Raw genomic sequence first — 16,280 nt, 5'->3', positions numbered from 1 at the left:
AAAGAATTAAAACTTTAAAATTTAGAATTTAAAAAATCAGTCCAATCCCGCTTGAATAAATAAATGAGTTTTTAATTCCCGGCGAAAGGCCCGAAGGTCAGATATTTGGCGCAAACTGGAGGGAAGGTCGTTCCAGAGCGTAGGTGCTCCAACAGAGAAGGCCCTACCCCTGGGGGCCGCCAGCCGGCATTGCTTGGCGGACGGCACCCTGAGGAGACCCTCTCTGTGAGAGCGTACGGGTCGATGGGAGGCATAAGGTAACAGCAGGCGGTCCCGTAAGTACCCGGGCCCTAAGCCATGGAGCGCTTTAAAAGTGGTAACCAAAACCCTGAAGCGCACCCGAAAGACCACAGGTAGCCAGTGCAAACTGCGCAGGAGCGGTGTTACCCGGGAGCAACGAGGAGCTCCCTCGATCACCCGCGCAGCTGCATTTTGGACTAACTGGAGTCTCCGAGTGCATTTCAGGGGTAGCCCCATGTAGAGAGCATTGCAATAATCCAGGCGGGAAGTTTCTTGTTCTACCCTCAGGTGCTTTGGAGAATAGTTTGAATTTTATATGGCAACCCCTGAGATATTGGAACACTGCTATCATGTCTCCCCTAGTCCTTCTTTTCATTAAACTAGACATAACGAGTTCCTGCAACTGTTTTTCATATGTTTTAGCCTCCAGTCCCCTAATTATCTTTGTTGCTCTTCTCTGCACTCTTTCTAGAATCTCAACATCTTTTTTACATCGTGGCGACCAAAACTGAATGCAATATTCCAAGTGTGGCCTTACCAGGGCATTATAAAGTGGTATTAACACTTCACATGATCTTGATTCTATCCCTCTGTTTATGCAGCCCAGAACTGTGTTGGCTTTTTTGGCAGCTGCTGCACGCTGCTGGCTCATATCTAAATGGTTGTCCACTAGGACTCCAAGATCCTAGTTTTTGCTTTAGAGGACGCTGTAGAGAAACCCCAACATAGAGATTGGGCAATTTTATGTCTGAAACGATATAAGGTTTCCTGCCTGAACCGGGGGGTGGGGAGGTGGTTGGACTAGAGGACCTCCAGGGTCCCTTCCAGCTCTGTTATTCTGTTATATAGAGGTTGGTGATGGAAGGAGTGGAAACTAAGCTTGGTTTCTCTTCAGTTATGTTCATGCTAAGTAACACTGCTAATGTGAATGCCATTTGGTTATGAGATAAGGGGTGGACTTCAGGTTTTGGGGTGTTGATGTTTGGATGCCTGGGTTATGTCACGTGTGGGGCTAACCGTCTTTGGGGTTGCATCTGCCAGACTGTTCCACTTCTGGAAATGTGTCTGAATCCAGCCAGTTGTGGTTCACTTAGGAAGCTCAACAAATGATGTTTTGGTGTGACGTCTTGATCAGCCCTGACCTTCGTACCTGCGCACATCCAAACTGGAGCCCCCCCCCCCCCGCCCCTTGCGTGGCAGGAGGATTCGGGCCTCGCGATCTGCCTCCTTCGCCCCCAGATGAGCTGGGCTCCGTCTCTTAGCAACCCGGCTCTCCAGCCTGCCATAAATTAGTGGATTTTCGTAATGGCTGCATCACTATCACATCACGTCCCTCCCTCCCCCCCCCCGCCCCCAGCAATGTGGATTCTGCTAAAAGGAAGGCAGCAGGTCCCTTCCCCCACCCACCCACCCAGTTTCTGGGCCCCTTGTGGCGGCAGACAGAGCCTGAGATCCGCCCGATCCACCTCTCCACCGGAACTGCTTGTAAAAATAAAGAATAGTTTCTAGTCTGGGTCATTGTTTGCACCCCGAATAAAAAGGAAATACAGAAAAACTGAGGGAAGGAAGGAAGGAAGGGAAAGGGCAGGGAGGGAGGGAGGAAATAGAGGGAGATCAGGAGGAAAGGAAAGGGAAGAAGGAATATGGAGGAGGGAGGGAGGGAAGAAAAGGGAAGGGAAAGGGAAACAGAAACCCAGCTGGGACTCAGAGTACAGATTCAGAGAAGGTGTGTGTGTGTGTGTGTGTGTGCGCGCGCGCGCGTGTGCCAAGCCTTTTCTTTTCCGCTTGACAAATGGCATCACTGTTAGTGTTCATGTCGTGTCCCACTCCTCCGCTGACGGCCGGGTCAGGGAAATCCGAATCAGGCTTGCCTCTGCAGCTCTGCCCAAAGTCCTAGCAAAGTCCTCAGAGCAGGCAGGAGACCAGTAAGTGACTTCAGCAAGATAAGTTCGACTTTGCCTGACTCAGAGACTGCCAGAAAGCAGATCCTTTATATAGGCCATGGGGTGTGGCTCCATGACTCAGCACTCATTAAGGCCTGCCCCTCCCTTCCTTCTGTTGCCTCCGCCTATCCAATCTTCTGATGCGAGGGTCACTCCAATCAGCTGTTGTTGGAAGTAAACTTTCCTCAGGCTCACATGCTGTGGAGGAGGGGGAGGGGTCTAGCTGCTCCATTTGCCTGGGCATGGAGCCAGGGCTGGGGCCGGGGGATGCTCCCTCCTCTGCAGCCTGCTTGGGCATGGAGCCAGGGCTGGGACCGGGAGGTGCCCCCTCCTCTGCAGCTTGTCTGGGCATGGAGCCAGAACTGGGGCCGGGAGGCATACATTCCTCCGTGTTCGGGAGCAGATAAGCAGACCCCGGCTGCGGTGAGAGCGGACAAGACACAACAGTTCAGCTTCAAAGAAGCTGGGAGAAGCTTCCAGTAGTATCAGGATTTATCCATGTGGCACATCCTCTCATTGTTTTGCGGACATGTTTTATTTTTGGGCCTGTACAGCATTCAGCCGTGCTGTACGTACAACCTACAACAGGTTTCTTAAAAGTTGTTGCCCCCGTCATTGCAGAACTCAGCCTGAGAGGAGGCCGGAGGGCCGGAGGGGGCTCGGGCCAAGGTCTTCTGCAGAAGAGAACATGGAAAGGGCGGGGGTGGGGAGGGGCTGATGGGCACTTGGCAGCTGGCCCAGATGACCGAGGGCAGGCATTTCTGGCAGGGCAATTCCAGCTCCCCTGGGCACCCACCAGTTTCCTCTTGAGATTCACAGGACTGAACTCCAAACGATCCAAGGCAGAAGAGGGACACGGTCCTTTTCGTCCTTCCTCATAGGAAAAAAGCAGACTGCAAGGCCCTTCAGCCCTCCGCCCCATGCAAAGGAGCTTTAGAGGCATACCCCACACCAAAAGCAGCCCTTATTTCTGGAAAATCGTCTTGTAGATCCACTTCTGGAAATTGGCCACAGCTGTGTAGACACCGGGATAGCCAGGGCTGGCGCAACTGTGGCCCCAGGAAACGATGCCGAACACGCGCCCGTCGCACACCAGAGGACCCCCAGAGTCACCCTGGGGGGTGAGGAGGGAGAGAGAGAGGAATCAGGAAATTCATCAACAACCCACAGACTCTCCGAGGAATCCTTTTCTCCCCCCCTTCTGCAAAAACGGTTCAGCCCGACAGTCCTTGGATGGTCTGGCTACTTTCTGGAACCAGGTTGGGAGGCACCAACCCAAGACCTTCTCTACCTGGCAGGCATCTTTTCCTCCCCGGCCAAATCCGGCACAAATCATGTTCTTGGTGATGTAACCGGCATATGAAGCGGAGCTGTTGCACTTGCAGGTGGAGACGAGGGGCAGGTGGACGCTGCGCAGGGTGTCCGAAGTCCTGCCCCCGACGGGCGTGGTGTAGCCCCAGCCAGAGACCTGGCAGAAGCGGCCGGCCTGAACCTTCGCCCCATGGCGAGGGACCGGCACGATGGAGACGAAGGGGCTGTAGGCCACTGGCCGGCTCAGCTGGCGGGCGAGAGCACAGAGACCCTGAGGGGGGGGTAGAGGCGGAAGAAACCACCCCCATTTGTTCCCCAAGGAACCATGGCACCTTTGGGGGTATTGCAGAGGTCAGAAAGTGGTCTGCCAGGCTGAGATGAGCTGAAATGCCCACCTCCTCCTTCCAAGAATTCCCCACTGAAGCATCCGCTCCCTCTCTTCCCCTCCTCCTCCCAATCGGTCTCCTCCCCCTGAGAGCTGAGCCCCCCCCCCCAAGAAGTTGGGCTCACCTTAATCAACATGATGTCCGCGTTTTTCGAAGACGCGCTATAGTCCGGATGGACCACCAAGCGGGCCGGCCGGAATATCTGCTCGGTACCCTCAAAAGTGGACAATGAATATTCTCCAGCCACGATGAGCATCTGGTTCATCCTGCAAGATGGTTTGGGGTATGGGGCCGGAGGAGGGCAGGGGCCAAGGGGAAGGGAGGAGGTAACCAATAACCAAAGAGAGGGTTTTTTTTGAGATTTAATAGTGAAGGTGGCTTTTGTGAATTAATCTGCTGTTTGTTTGGTGCTTCTCAATCTTGGCAATTTTAAGATGGGTGGAATTTTAATTCCCAGAATTCCCCAGCCAACCAAACTCACTTAAATAAATGTCTCGCTGAGCAACAGAAATGTTGGGCTCAATTGTGGTCGTAATTTGAGGACCAGCTGTACAATGGCTGGGATGCCGCCTCCTTACCTGGTCTTGCAGTGGGCAGCGGTCAAGACCCAGCTGCGACTGACCAGCACCCCCCCGCAGAAATGGAAGCCGCCTTTCCTCTTCAGAGACACCAAGTACTTGGAGGAATGGGGGGCCATAACGTAGCCCCCAATGATGCGGGGGGAGTCCGTCTCTCGGTCTGTGGGGAGAGGGAGATGGTTAATAGTCCAGAACTGTCCATCTCTAAGGTGATGGACAGATGTGGCAGGCCCCATAATTCCCAGTCCCAAAGGAGTTCACAAGCCCTCCCTAGTCCCTGAGCCCATCTCCCCAATTAACGCTATTCCTGCAATGTGGATTATTCCCCTGGTCCAGTCCATTTCTGGCGTTTCCGGTCTCAGTTCAGCAGATTTGAATCTTTTGTACCAATTCACTCCACCATCTTCCATTTACAAAAATACAATAAAAAATATTTTCTATCTACTCTGAAAGAAAGTTCAGGCTTTGTTTCTTTAGAGGCAACGTCTCCACGTTTTTATGTGCTGGGCATTTTATTGTGGAAATCTGCCAGCTGAGATTTATGCTACGGTAGCCTTTTCAGGTTAAAATGGAATACACTTTTATTTTTGGTGGTTTTAATGCACTGGTCACTTCTGCTGTTCTCTGACCCTTTTAAAAAGGATGCCATGATCTGGTTGGGATCAACTGGAAATCAGTCTATTAGTTGCATTTATACAACCCAGTTGGTGGCTGAATTAAACCCATGGGGTTCACACAGCAGGGATATTGAATTAAATCTTTTCTTCTACCTAAAGCATCTTTCTTTCTTTCTTTCTTTCTTTCTTTCTTTCTTTCTTTCTTTCTTTCTTTCTTTCTTTCTTTCTCTCTCTCTCTTTCCTTCCTTCCTTCCTTCCTTCCTTTCCTTCCTTCTTTTTCTCTTTCTTTCTCTTCCTTCCTTCCTCCTCTCCCCCCTCCCCAAAAGCACAGCAACCTTTTTTTGCTACTCATAAGATTTCTTGCCCAAGAGATACAGACACATTCATTTATTCAATCAGAGCTGCTCTTCCCCAATGTTTCTAGTTTCTAGCCATCTTTACAACTTTGCAACCTCAAGATGCTTGGCCCTTTAATTACCAGCTATCTTCCCACACTTCCTGGGCTTAATTACAGTCTTCTCACAAACAATTAAGCAATTGTCTGCAGAGTTATGTCTTGCTCCCTGCCAGGATGTTGCTTTTATTGTTAGTTTCCTCTTGGTCTTTTCCAGGGGAGGGAGAGGAGGGCACCACTCCAAAGCTTCTTTCATGGCTGGGTGGGAGGTTCAGAAATTAACTAAAAGTCCCCCCCCCCCCGACTATTCTTCATTAAATAATTCATCATTTATCTGTATGTCATTCATTATCCTGTTTTTTATTAAAGCTGGGATTGAACTAGGAATCCATTTCTGAGCCAGTGCAGTCTATCAAAGGTTTCCAGGTAACAAACTAGGATGGACCGATTTTTCTTCTTCTTCTCTCCCACCCAAGATTTGCACACCCCAAACTTCAAACAACTCAGGGCGGAAAGCAAACCAGCATTACATCTAAAATGGGTTTCCCCATTGATTCCATTTGGGGGAGGGGAGCCCCGTCCAGTGAGGAGGAAAATGATTTTTTTCTTAATTTAGATTGACAGACAGCTTTCTTTTTCTTCAACAACATTTGTAGCCCAAATGAGGAAACAAAGATTCCCCTTTTTTTGTCATTCACGATACAGGCCGATCAACTCCCTTGGCTCAAGTCTCCAGATGCCAGTGGATTCCTACCTGGCCATTCTTGTCTGCCTCCATCACCTGCAGAAGGGGATCCCATGTGGGGGTCCCTCCCAAAATCCTGTTTGGCTGCCCCGGTTTCTGAGCCAAACCATGGAGCCGCTGTAAGAGAAGGTACATCTGAAGCCCTCGGTTCTTAGCTGACTTTTTATAGGTTTACATACAGAGGGAGAGAATTCACAATTTCCCCTGGTCCCTTCGACCTCCCTCCTTCTCCCTCTGCCCTGACTTCCATTCTGAAGAAGTGAGCAGCTCCCAAAAGGAAATTCAGCATGAAAATTTGCAGATTTTTTGTTTTTTATTCTTTGTATCTCTCCATGTTAAGAAAGAAAGAAAAGGGACACATTCTTAACATGTGACTCTCTGAAGATCCTGAGCTGCGGCAGTGTTTTTCAGAATGCACTCGTGGTACGATATAAACAGACCTTTAAAAAGGTTTTATTAGGACTATAAATACAGAGAGATAATAACCTCAGCAAAGACCACATTTAACTGCCTGAAATGACCCATTAAATCTCTATTTATCTTGATTTAGGAAGATGGGGAAGATGCAGCACAACCATTCCCCCCCCCCAGTTAACAGGAGTGAATTTCCAATGGTTTAAAGAAGAAAAAAAAACAGGGTAGAGGAGTGATTACACCTCATTTATGAAATAAACCTTATTAGCCCTACAAAAGTGGGGGGGGGCGCAAAAGGAAAGCCCCTTTCCTTTGGCAGGATCAAAGCAAGCAGCCCACAAGGCGAAAAGGCTTTGTGATGTGTGACCAAGGAGGGTCTTGTAAAGGGGGAAGAAGTACAGGAGCCCCTCTGGGACAAGCCACTCACTGGTCAATGAGGAGAACAGGAGCGAAAGCAGAAGTCCTGGACTGCTGCGAGGTCTCATCCCACTTTCCTCCTGAAAGCCTCTGCTGAAGAAGAGAGGGATGCCCCAAACCGTCCCTCTCTTCTCCGTCCTGGCTCTTCTTCCGTTGCCATAACAACCTCCCTCCCAGGAGCACCGTCAATGGTCCACTGTCCTCGAGGTCCTTCAGGGCACCTGCACCTGCCTGGCATCTTCCTTCTGGTCTTCTCGGCTTCCTTCCTGGGCTGCGGCCTCCATTCAGGCCCAAGCTCAGGTTTCTCGGCAGGCTTGGTGGCTCGGTGGCATCCCGGAGGCCCCGGTATCCCTGCCTGGCATGGACAATGGAGCATCTGCTGCCAGGCAGCAGAACCAATGGTGCACAGCCTGAAAAGGGATGGGCTCAGCCCTCTGTCAAGACCAGATATGCTCCGAGTCAGAGAAAGCTGGCAAAAGGTCCCTCGTGATGGGATCATCTGGGTAGCTCTGGAGGACCTTCTAGGCAACGCCCACCAAGGTGGTTCCCCGGCGGTTGGGAAGCCAACCACGTATAATTCATGGGGCCATTGATTGACATCTGTCATCTTAAATTGATGACTGGTGTATTGCTTTTCTGGTAAGACTTAGAGCTGGGCTTTTCACCAGGAGCTCAAGACAGTCTTCGCATCATTCCCTCGGCTATTTTTTCATCCTACACCAAGAACCCTGCGAGGGAGGCCAGGCTGAAGTTACCTTGGAAGCTAGTCAGTGCTTTCCCCACATCACTCTTCTAGCAACTGGGGGTAGGGGGTTGAAGGCGAGCGGTCTGGGCCAACCAGAAGCCCCCGGGTTTAACACCCACTTAAAAAGATTCAGTTGGAAGCTACCCTTCATCTATCATGATTAGTATAGGAGCGTTGTCCCAGCAGGGGGTTGGACTCCAAGGTCCTTCCAACTCTGTTATTCTTTTTCTGTGAAAAGCTGGAGGCACAGAAGAACCAAGGAAAGTCCCCACGATGAGGTGGAACCGACTGGATGGGTATGGGAGCAATTTGAAAGCAGCCCTCTCCCCAAATGACCAGCGTCCCATCATGGTTTCGGATGTCTTTGGCCAGAGAGAGAGAGAGAGAGAGAGGGAAGGCCTGAAAATTGAATAAAATTGAATAAAACAAATAAAGAGCAGCCCCTCCAAGCAGCAGAGGTTCCTATTTTGATTTAATTTTGAAAAAGGCTCGCAGCCTTGAGTAAAACATTGGGTGCTTGCTGGCTCAGAAAATAAATCTTGGCTAAACAAACCCAATCAGGGCTTGATTTAGGTCAAGGATCCAGGAGCAAAAAGAAAGAAGGAAGGAGAACCCTCTGAAGGGCCCTGTGTGTTTTGAGGAGGGGTAAGAAAGAGGGATCGCTTTCCTGGCTTGCCGCCTTTTTCAGAGCACAACAATCAGATCACAGCTAATCTCACTTGCCTGTAAAAGGGCAGAAAGCCAACAACTCTCCTTAAAATCTTTTTTTTTGTCTGAGTTGCTTTCATCTCCATCTCTCTCTCTCTCTCTCTCTTCTCTGCCTCAGAGCCCTCCAGCGCGCCCTCTCGTGGTCCCTCCGTATCCCAGAGCTCCTGTTTCACCTGTCAATCCGAGGATGTGCAAAACAAAAGTCCCTGCTTACTGACCACAACATTCAAAACAGAACCAGTTTATAACGTGTTGATCAACCAAAATGGCCTTTTTTTCTTCTTCTTCTTCTTCTTCTTCTTCCTCTTCCTCCTCCTCTCCACAAACCCCCTTCCCTTCTAGCCCTGATGATGCTCCCTAGTTGGGTCATGAAATGTCTGCAAGAAAACCACCAAGTTCAGAGATCGCCAAGGACCCCACAGTCCTCCTTTTCCCCCGCACCCCCATCTGGTTTCTGATCCTCCTTAATTTGAACCCCCAGAATCCCATAGCCAGCGTCCCAAACTGCGTTACAGAAGTCACCTTGGGAAGAAAGGAAGAATGGTTGGGGTGGATGAGAGAGGAGGAAAGAACGGCTGCCTTCCACAGAGGCCAACCCAATGCCTCTGGCCTTCTTCTCCCCTCCTCAGCCAGAGTTTGATGCCCCCCACCCACCCCGCTCAAGGACCCTGGAGCCCTCCTGACCAGTGAACCCTTCCTTGGTGCATCTCCTCCATGGCTGCTTCCAATCCCCTTGGAGAACTGGTCAGGTTAGTGGCTGTCCTCACACCTTTGTCTTCAGTCCAGGGAGTTTCCCAGGGATCCTGGGGTTTCAGGGAGAAAAGGCTGTCCCTGCCCATTCCTCCACGCCAGGCAGGATCGGACATCCAGAAAAGCAACCTAGAACTAGGGAGACATTTCCTGACAGTGAGAACAAATGACCAGTGGAACAGGCTGCCTCCAGAAGTCTGTATAACACTGGAGGTCTTCAAGAAGAGACTGGATGGTCATTTGACTGGCTCTCCTGTTTGAGCAGGGGGTAGGACTAGAAGATCTCCAAGGTCCCTTCCAACTCTTTTATTCTGTTATTCCTCCTCCTCCCTCTCAGCCATCCCCCCAGTTCTCCAAGCTGAAGGGTCCCTCCCTTTCCTCGCCTGGAAGGTCCTTGTTCCAGACCCCCACTCCCACTTTCTGCCTCTCCACCACCCCTTGGGTGTCTGCGTTTGTGTGTGTGTGCCTGAAGTCTCTCTCCCCTACAGTTAGTGCTGGACTTCAGGTCCAGTCAGGGATCAGAATTTCTCCTGCTAAGCAAAGAGGCCCCTGCGAAGAGTCATGCCTGATTTTACAATCTTTTTCTCCATAGTTGTTAGGCAAATCTCTGCAGGTCTTAAGTGAATCTGACTTGTCAGAAGGCAGCGAGTGAGTGTGGAGTCCTGCGAAGCCCCTCCAAGGTTGGCAGCCCCTTGTTTCTGTTGCACGGGGCTTTTGTTGGTGTGAAGCAAGCTTGCAGGGAGGGGAAGGAAGTCCCAGCCTTCTTGCTCAGAAATGATGACAGGCAGACAGAGGCGGAGGGTGGACCGAGGGGGGGGGGGCAACCGCACCCTCTTCTAAGAAGGGAAGCAAGATTGCAGCACTGAAGAACTCGGCCCCCTGTTTTGAGGGTGCCCCCGGGCCAACCAGGCCCTGCAACCAAGGAGGATCTCAGCCTTGGGAAACAGGTGTGTGCTGTGTAGGTGGGGTGGGGTGGGGGGTGGAGGGGGTGGATAAAGGCATCCCAGGCCTTTCAGAGCAGAAAGAGGATTGAGGAAGGAGCTGGGTTCAATCCTCAGGGATTCAGACCAGGGTATTTCTAGCCCTGCTGGGCACGATGGGCTTGTGAACCCAGTCCTTCTGAAGCGCCACTCGCTTCATTGTTCTTCCTTCCCGTCTGAAATCAGGGAAAGAAAAGGGGCTGAGATTCTCAGGTGTGTGACAGTTGGGGATATCTCACCATTCTAGTCCTCAGTAAGGTCGTGCCTGGGCCGTTGGCCTCTCCCGGCTGGGAGAAGTGAAATCCAGCAGACTGCAGAAACTGTTTGTGGATGAAAGCAAAGATGGAGAAGGGGAGCCAGGAGAAGGAGAGGTCAGCGGGACCAAATTAAATTTTCCTTCATTTTTGGCCAAGCCTTTTTTTCCTTCCCTTTCACTTTATGCCAAGTTTTGCAGGAAAAGTTTTCCTTGTAGGGAAGAAAAGATTCATTGCAGGAGCAGTTAAACAGTCACTCATTCCAGTTCTGGAATCTGTCAAACAGTAACTAGGAAAGAGATCACAGGTTTGCCCTTCAGCCTGATTCAGGCAGAGCCCAGGGAGCAATGAGAGGTGAGCCGAATGCCTCCCCCCCCCCCCCCCGTGACCCTTAGCCAGGCAGTTTGGGCTCCTTTGAGCCGAAGTACTGTTGAGCACATCTGTCTTGAATAAATCCAGAAAAAATCTGTGTGGGGAGGGAGAGGGGGGGTTCGGTTTTTCAATGGAGGGGTATAGAAAAACTTCCTGAAGCCAAGCCGATTCCTGAGGAATTTTCCTGAGGGGCAGCGTAGGATGTGTGTCTGATTCCTCCAGGTCCAGCAAATAGCGAGTTTAAGAATATCTAATATTAAAAAAAATGCATTTCTATCCACATGTGACGGAGAGCAAGGAAGAAGGTCTGAGACAGAGGAAGGAGCCTGGGGGTCCCCCAGTGTGGTGATGGTTACCTGGAACTTTGCATTGATGACACTATTAGCATGCTAATATCACCTTTCTTAAAATGCTAATGAGGAAGCCTAGAATTTCAGATAACAACTTCCCCACTTGGTCAGCCAGTGATTGCTAGATTGCTAAATGACTTACTTTTATATTTATGAACCAAGGGAACAGCAAACTGCCCTAGAAATATTCTGAAAACGGCAACCAGCTCTCATCTCTTCCAGCTTTCCACCAGAATCTCCAAAGCAGAGCCCGGTTGGTCTTCTCCTGCCCAGGTGGCTCCTTCCCAGCCAGGATGATGCGGTGCCAGCCTGGTGCCTCCCCGGAAGTAGCCTGGGCAGAGAGACAGGCTCTGCAGGAGATCAGGGCACCTGGGTGGCCCAGCTTGTCTCTCCCTGTGCAGTGCGGCCACAGCCGGTTGCCCTCACCAGCTCCTGTTGGTTGGAGCTGCTGGGAAGTGGCAAAGACCGCTCCTCCCCCCGCTCCCCTCCCTTCCCACAGCGGTGCCGGGATTTCCACGCCCCACTGCTTCGCTTCCCCCACTGGCTGGGCATGTGACTCTCCTTGGAGGGAATCCCTAGATTTCCCGGCTCAACCCTTCCACCAGCTCTCCTGGGCATTCCCGGGTCTCTCGCTACGGCTGAGTTGGCAAAAGCCTGGCTACTTGAGGCCCTTTTATCCTCCTCCAGCAGCCAGAATTGTGGCTGGGGGCTGAGAAGGGCCAGGAGGCTGACGGGGGGGGGGGGGCAGCAGTGGGGCGGTGAGAAGGCAGCCGGGGACAATGCCCACCCACTGCCTTGGTGAGGCAAACGAGAGGTGACTTTGTTCCCAGCGAGGGTGGGCACAGAGAGTGGCCAGCCTCCCTCCAAAAAGGTTCCCAATCAATCAAAGCCGGAAACTTTTTTGGCTGGCACCGAAGGGCTCCTGTGCCACAGTAGGAAGCTCCCGGCTGGCACGCGAAGGGCGGCCCCTTGCCAAAGGAGGCACCGTCACCTCTGATGCTGCTCAGGCACGGCCGGAGGGAGAGGAAAACTCACCGCCCGCCCGTGTCTCCTTTCCTTCCCCTGGTGCCATCAAGGGTCGGGAGAGCTCCTGGCCATGGCCATGCAAGAGCAGCGGGGCAGCCCCAGGGCCGGCCTCGAGCCGGAGGGGGTCCAGCTCCTTTTAGTTGCCTGTCAAGAAGCCAAGAGGTTCGCCTACTGCCCCTACAGCAAGTATCCCGTGGGAGCGGCACTCCTGACCTCGGAGGGGAAGATCTTCACAGGTAAGGAAGCCGGGCCCCTTTCGCCCCCCTTGCCCTGCCTGGACCCTCCCCTCCTGGCCCAGAGGAGTGGGGGTGGCAAGCAGAAGAGTGGCAGCCAAGCTGAACCCCCACCCCCCCACCCCACAAAACCCCTGGGTTCACCATCATTTCGCCCAGAGGCAGAGGCTGGGTGAATCAACTGTACCCGCTCCGCTCTTTATGCCCAAGATGCCAAGGTGTCATCAGGGAAGATTTTGGGGGCATCAGCAGTTACAGCCGGAGCTCTGGCTGGCAAGGGATACTGGGAGATGTGGCTTAGTTGCATCTGAGCAGCTTGCGGGTGGGTGGACTTCAACTCCCAGGATTCCCCAGGCAGCATAGCTGCTGCCTGAACCCAGGACCCGGCCTCAGTGACCGTTTCCGTGGCCTGTTTTAAAAACACCCTTGATGGTGCTTTTCGCCCCTTCCAGGTTGCAACGTTGAAAACGCCTGTTTCCCGCTGGGCGTCTGTGCCGAGCGGACGGCCATCCAGAAGGCCGTGTCGGAAGGTCACACAAAATTTCGAGCCATGGCTGTCAGTTGGTAAGTGGGATTCGTCCTTCTGTTTTCACCTGCGGGGAGCGAAAGGGAAGCTTCCGTCGGGCCTAAGCGGGAGGTGATTTCAGCGAGGCTGAAACTGAATATCCGGATGGAAAAAGGCTGAAGGTTGGGAGAAGATTGTTGATGTCTGGGGTCAGACCTGCCTTTCCAGAAGGGGAAAAAAAACCCGGTTCCTCCCTTCCTTCAGCTGTGAAAACACACAGAAGCACTTCTCTGTCTGTGCCAAGCATTAAGCGCCCCCCTTCTTGGCAATACATAGAGCAAAAATGACCCCCCATCTTGGCAGGGGGATAGATTGAAAAGAGGGTAAATGTGCCAGTGCAAGCCTGATCTCAAGTAATTTTGGATGTCTTCCCTTCCAAAATTCAGTGAGGTAATTGTATATTTCCCTCCTGTCCTGTTTTTTTTAACAGCAACAGCCAAGAGTTTTACGCCATTCCGTGTGGAGCCTGCAGGCAGGTCCTCCGAGAGGTAAAACGCTTTACCTGCCTTCCTCCTAAAAAAAACAAACTGCTTTTCTTTCATCCAGAAATGCAAGCGTTTATAATATGTTCCCTAGAAGTTTTTTTTTTTTCATTCTATCCTGTTCATCCCACCTGGCAACTCCACGTAGTTCCCCACTTGCAACCGTCGGTTCAGTGACCGTTCAGACTTTCCAGAGGCATCTGCTTGGCTTCTACAGCAATTAAAAAGTTGCTGATCTTTGCTTAAATTGAGCAGGATTTTTGTTAGGTTTACCGCTTTCAAACTACGGTCAAAAGGCTTAGCTGCTGACAAATGGCCCAGGGGTGACTAAGTTGCATTTTATTTCAAAAAGCGTAATTTTTCTGCCCTTCCCTCTTGAGCAACGGATGATTCATTCTTGAGGCAAGCCAGCAGGGATGTGCAGAGGTGTGGGAATTTGCTTCCTTCTCCTAAACACGTCGTCATGTATCCAGCGTGTAATGTGCAATTCTGAATATTTCCTGCTCTTGAGTGTGGTTGTGGTTGTGGGGTTTGTGCAGAGGAGCTGGCGTTGCAAATGGGGGGGGGAGAGGAAGGGGAAGTGGCTTTTTGGGTAGCCCGCTCTTTCACCGCTGGGACTTTCTCTCTAGAATTTGGATAGTTAGAGAAAGGCCACTACACCACTTTGTAACCGAGCAAAAACTACAGGCAGGGCTCGAGTTACAGCCATTTGTTTAGTGACCGTTCAGAGTTACAACAGCACTGAAACAAGCGAGCATCCCCATGGCCATGTGGTCAAAATTTGGGCGCTTGGCAACTGGTTCATATTTATGAGGGTCACAGCATCCTGGGGTCAGGTGATCATTTTTTTTACAAACATCTGATGCCAGTGGGGAAGACAGCTTTACTTAACAACTGTGTTACTAACTTAACCACCGTGGCAAGGAAAGTCATAAAATGGGGCAAAACTCACTTAAAAACTGTCCCGCTTAGCAATGGAAATTTTAGCCTCAATCGTGGTCGTAAGTCAAGGACCGTCTAAGATTTATGACACTTGTGGATTTCCTTTTTCCAGTTCGGTCAAGAGTGGGAGATCTATTTGACCAGGATGGACGGCACATACATCCAGAAGACGTTGGAGGACCTCCTGCCTTTGTCTTTTGGTCCAGAACACCTGAAGAGCTAGGCGGGAAGAAGGGCTGCCAGCGGCCTGAGATCTCCTGAACTTGGCACACCTTGGCCTTCCAACCTGTTGAGTCCATGGATGTCTAAACCTCCCCTTTTGCAAAATTTGGATATTGGCATTCCCGGCGGGTGCTGCCTGCATGATCGGGATCATTGGCGTCACTTTGAAGGTCTCCAGAACTTTGGACCGTGTCCTGCCCAGCTGCCTCAGAGAGGCCAGGGCGAATCTGGACTCTTGGCCTCTGAGCTGCAGCCCCCGCCTTACCCCAAGATAAACAGCTGTTTTTTGAGTCCATCGGCTCCGTATTCTTTGCACTTGTCCTCTCCAGAGGGTATCCCCAGCCCCTCCCTCCGAAGAAACCCCTCTACCCAATTTTGATATGTAGATTTTTCAGGTGGTGCCCTGGGCCCATTACTTGGACCAAAGTGAGAACAATTAATCAGTGGAAGGGCTTCCCTCTGGAAGTTGTGGGTGCTCCATCACTGGAGGTCTTCAAGAAGAGACTGGACAGTCACTTGTGCCTGAAATAGTCTATAGGGTCTCCTGCTTGAGCAGGGGGTCAGACTAGAAGACCTCCAAGGTCCCTTCCAACACTGTTAAGTCCCTGCAGGTTTCTAGGCACTTTTTTCAAAAAGGTCTACCTGAATCTCTTTCAAACTCAGGCTGAGAGCAGTCCTCCGGCTGTCTTTGTGTCCAAGGCAGAATTAGAACTCAGGATTTTATATAAGATGTCGGTGGCTCTTTCTCCAACTGGAGGCTCTCCAGCAATCCAAGAGTAGTTCTAACTGGTCCTTCTCCAATTACATACCAGGTAGCACTAAAGAGCCAGTTGTGTTAGCCCCCAATGTGCATGTATGTGTGTGCGCACACACAGCCTTCACCACACACCGAATGAATTGCTCTTGGTAACATTGAATGGGAAGTGTTTGTGTGTGATGTGCCCCAGGAGCTACACTTTCACAGCCCCCACTGCCATCCATGAAACTGTCCCAGCGGGTCTCTTCCAATAATTATATGTATCTCAGCCTGAAAAATGGGGGACGGGGACGGGATGGGGATTCCAGATTTTTTTCAGTTATTAAAATACTTGCCGTGCTGTTCTGAGTGTCATGTGCATCAAAGAGAGGGAGAGGTTTTAAAACGGAGCTCTCCAGACATGGCCACTTTTTGATGCGTGGACTTCAACTCCCAGAATTTATTTATTTTTTTTATTTACATTTATATCCCGCCCTTCTCCGAAGACTCAGGGCGGCTTACAGTTTATAAGGCAATAGTCTCATTCTATTTGTATATTTTACAAATAGAAAGTCAACTTATTGCCCCCCCAACAATCTGGGTCCTCATTTTACCTACCTTATAAAGGATGGAAGGCTGAGTCAATCTTGGGCCGGGCTTGAAGCTGCAGTAATTGCAGGCTGCTGTGTTCTAATAACAGGCTTCTAACAGCCTGAGCTATTACGGCCCTTATTCAGCAGCAAAGAGGCCAAGTTTGGAGACAACTCCCCCCACCCCCACCCCCAGTTTTTCCCCAAATGCCATCACTCTGCTTAACAGTTAATTCCCACAACACTGTCAAATAATTTACTAAAGACTGTATTACTATTA

The 16,280-nt window shown here is 51.0% G+C and overlaps 2 protein-coding genes across 4 annotated transcripts; one reads left to right on the top strand and one right to left on the bottom strand.

The window, feature by feature from the left end:
- Positions 1-2,084: 2,084 nt before the first annotated feature.
- LOC131186955 (trypsin-3-like) lies at positions 2,085-11,479 on the bottom strand. 2 transcript variants are annotated; one of them, XM_058160955.1, is made up of 7 exons: positions 10,468-10,548; positions 9,268-9,383; positions 6,224-6,331; positions 4,459-4,618; positions 4,005-4,146; positions 3,475-3,741; positions 2,085-3,297 (listed from the first exon to the last, which is right to left on the bottom strand). In XM_058160955.1, the coding sequence occupies exons 2-7, from the start codon at positions 9,362-9,364 to the stop codon at positions 3,148-3,150; spliced, it is 924 nt and encodes a 307-aa protein (XP_058016938.1). In that variant the 5' UTR covers positions 9,365-9,383; positions 10,468-10,548; the 3' UTR covers positions 2,085-3,147. The 2 variants fall into 2 exon arrangements, with proteins under 2 accessions (XP_058016938.1, XP_058016939.1); XM_058160956.1 differs by lacking the exons at positions 9,268-9,383; positions 10,468-10,548 and adding an exon at positions 11,347-11,479 and having other exon boundaries at positions 3,475-3,765.
- On the top strand, positions 6,228-16,200 carry CDA (cytidine deaminase). Of its 2 annotated transcripts, XM_058160959.1 has the most exons (6): positions 6,228-6,343; positions 9,128-9,247; positions 12,281-12,466; positions 12,916-13,027; positions 13,459-13,516; positions 14,565-16,200. In XM_058160959.1, the coding sequence occupies exons 3-6, from the start codon at positions 12,301-12,303 to the stop codon at positions 14,673-14,675; spliced, it is 447 nt and encodes a 148-aa protein (XP_058016942.1). In that variant the 5' UTR covers positions 6,228-6,343; positions 9,128-9,247; positions 12,281-12,300; the 3' UTR covers positions 14,676-16,200. The 2 variants fall into 2 exon arrangements, with proteins under 2 accessions (XP_058016942.1, XP_058016941.1); XM_058160958.1 differs by lacking the exons at positions 6,228-6,343; positions 9,128-9,247 and adding an exon at positions 10,047-10,195.
- The last annotated feature ends 80 nt before the right edge of the window (positions 16,201-16,280 follow it).

This window comes from Ahaetulla prasina, chromosome 18 (assembly GCF_028640845.1).
Source record: "Ahaetulla prasina isolate Xishuangbanna chromosome 18, ASM2864084v1, whole genome shotgun sequence".
In the NCBI taxonomy this organism is placed as follows: domain Eukaryota; kingdom Metazoa; phylum Chordata; class Lepidosauria; order Squamata; family Colubridae; genus Ahaetulla; species Ahaetulla prasina.
This window is presented reverse-complemented; position numbering and strand designations above follow the sequence as displayed.

Coding starts and splice junctions, on each gene's coding strand:
- LOC131186955 (XM_058160955.1), bottom strand. CDS start 9,364: ATGTCCGATCCTGCCTGGCGTGGAGGAATGGGCAGGGACAGCCTTTTC. Junction 3,742..4,004: donor CGGACATCATGTTGATTAAG/GTGAGCCCAACT, acceptor CTCGCCCGCCAG/CTGAGCCGGCCAGTGGCCTA. Junction 3,298..3,474: donor GAGGAAAAGATGCCTGCCAG/GTAGAGAAGGTC, acceptor CTCACCCCCCAG/GGTGACTCTGGGGGTCCTCT.
- CDA (XM_058160959.1), top strand. CDS start 12,301: ATGGCCATGCAAGAGCAGCGGGGCAGCCCCAGGGCCGGCCTCGAGCCG. Junction 12,467..12,915: donor GGAGGGGAAGATCTTCACAG/GTAAGGAAGCCG, acceptor CGCCCCTTCCAG/GTTGCAACGTTGAAAACGCC. Junction 13,028..13,458: donor CGAGCCATGGCTGTCAGTTG/GTAAGTGGGATT, acceptor TTTTTTTAACAG/CAACAGCCAAGAGTTTTACG.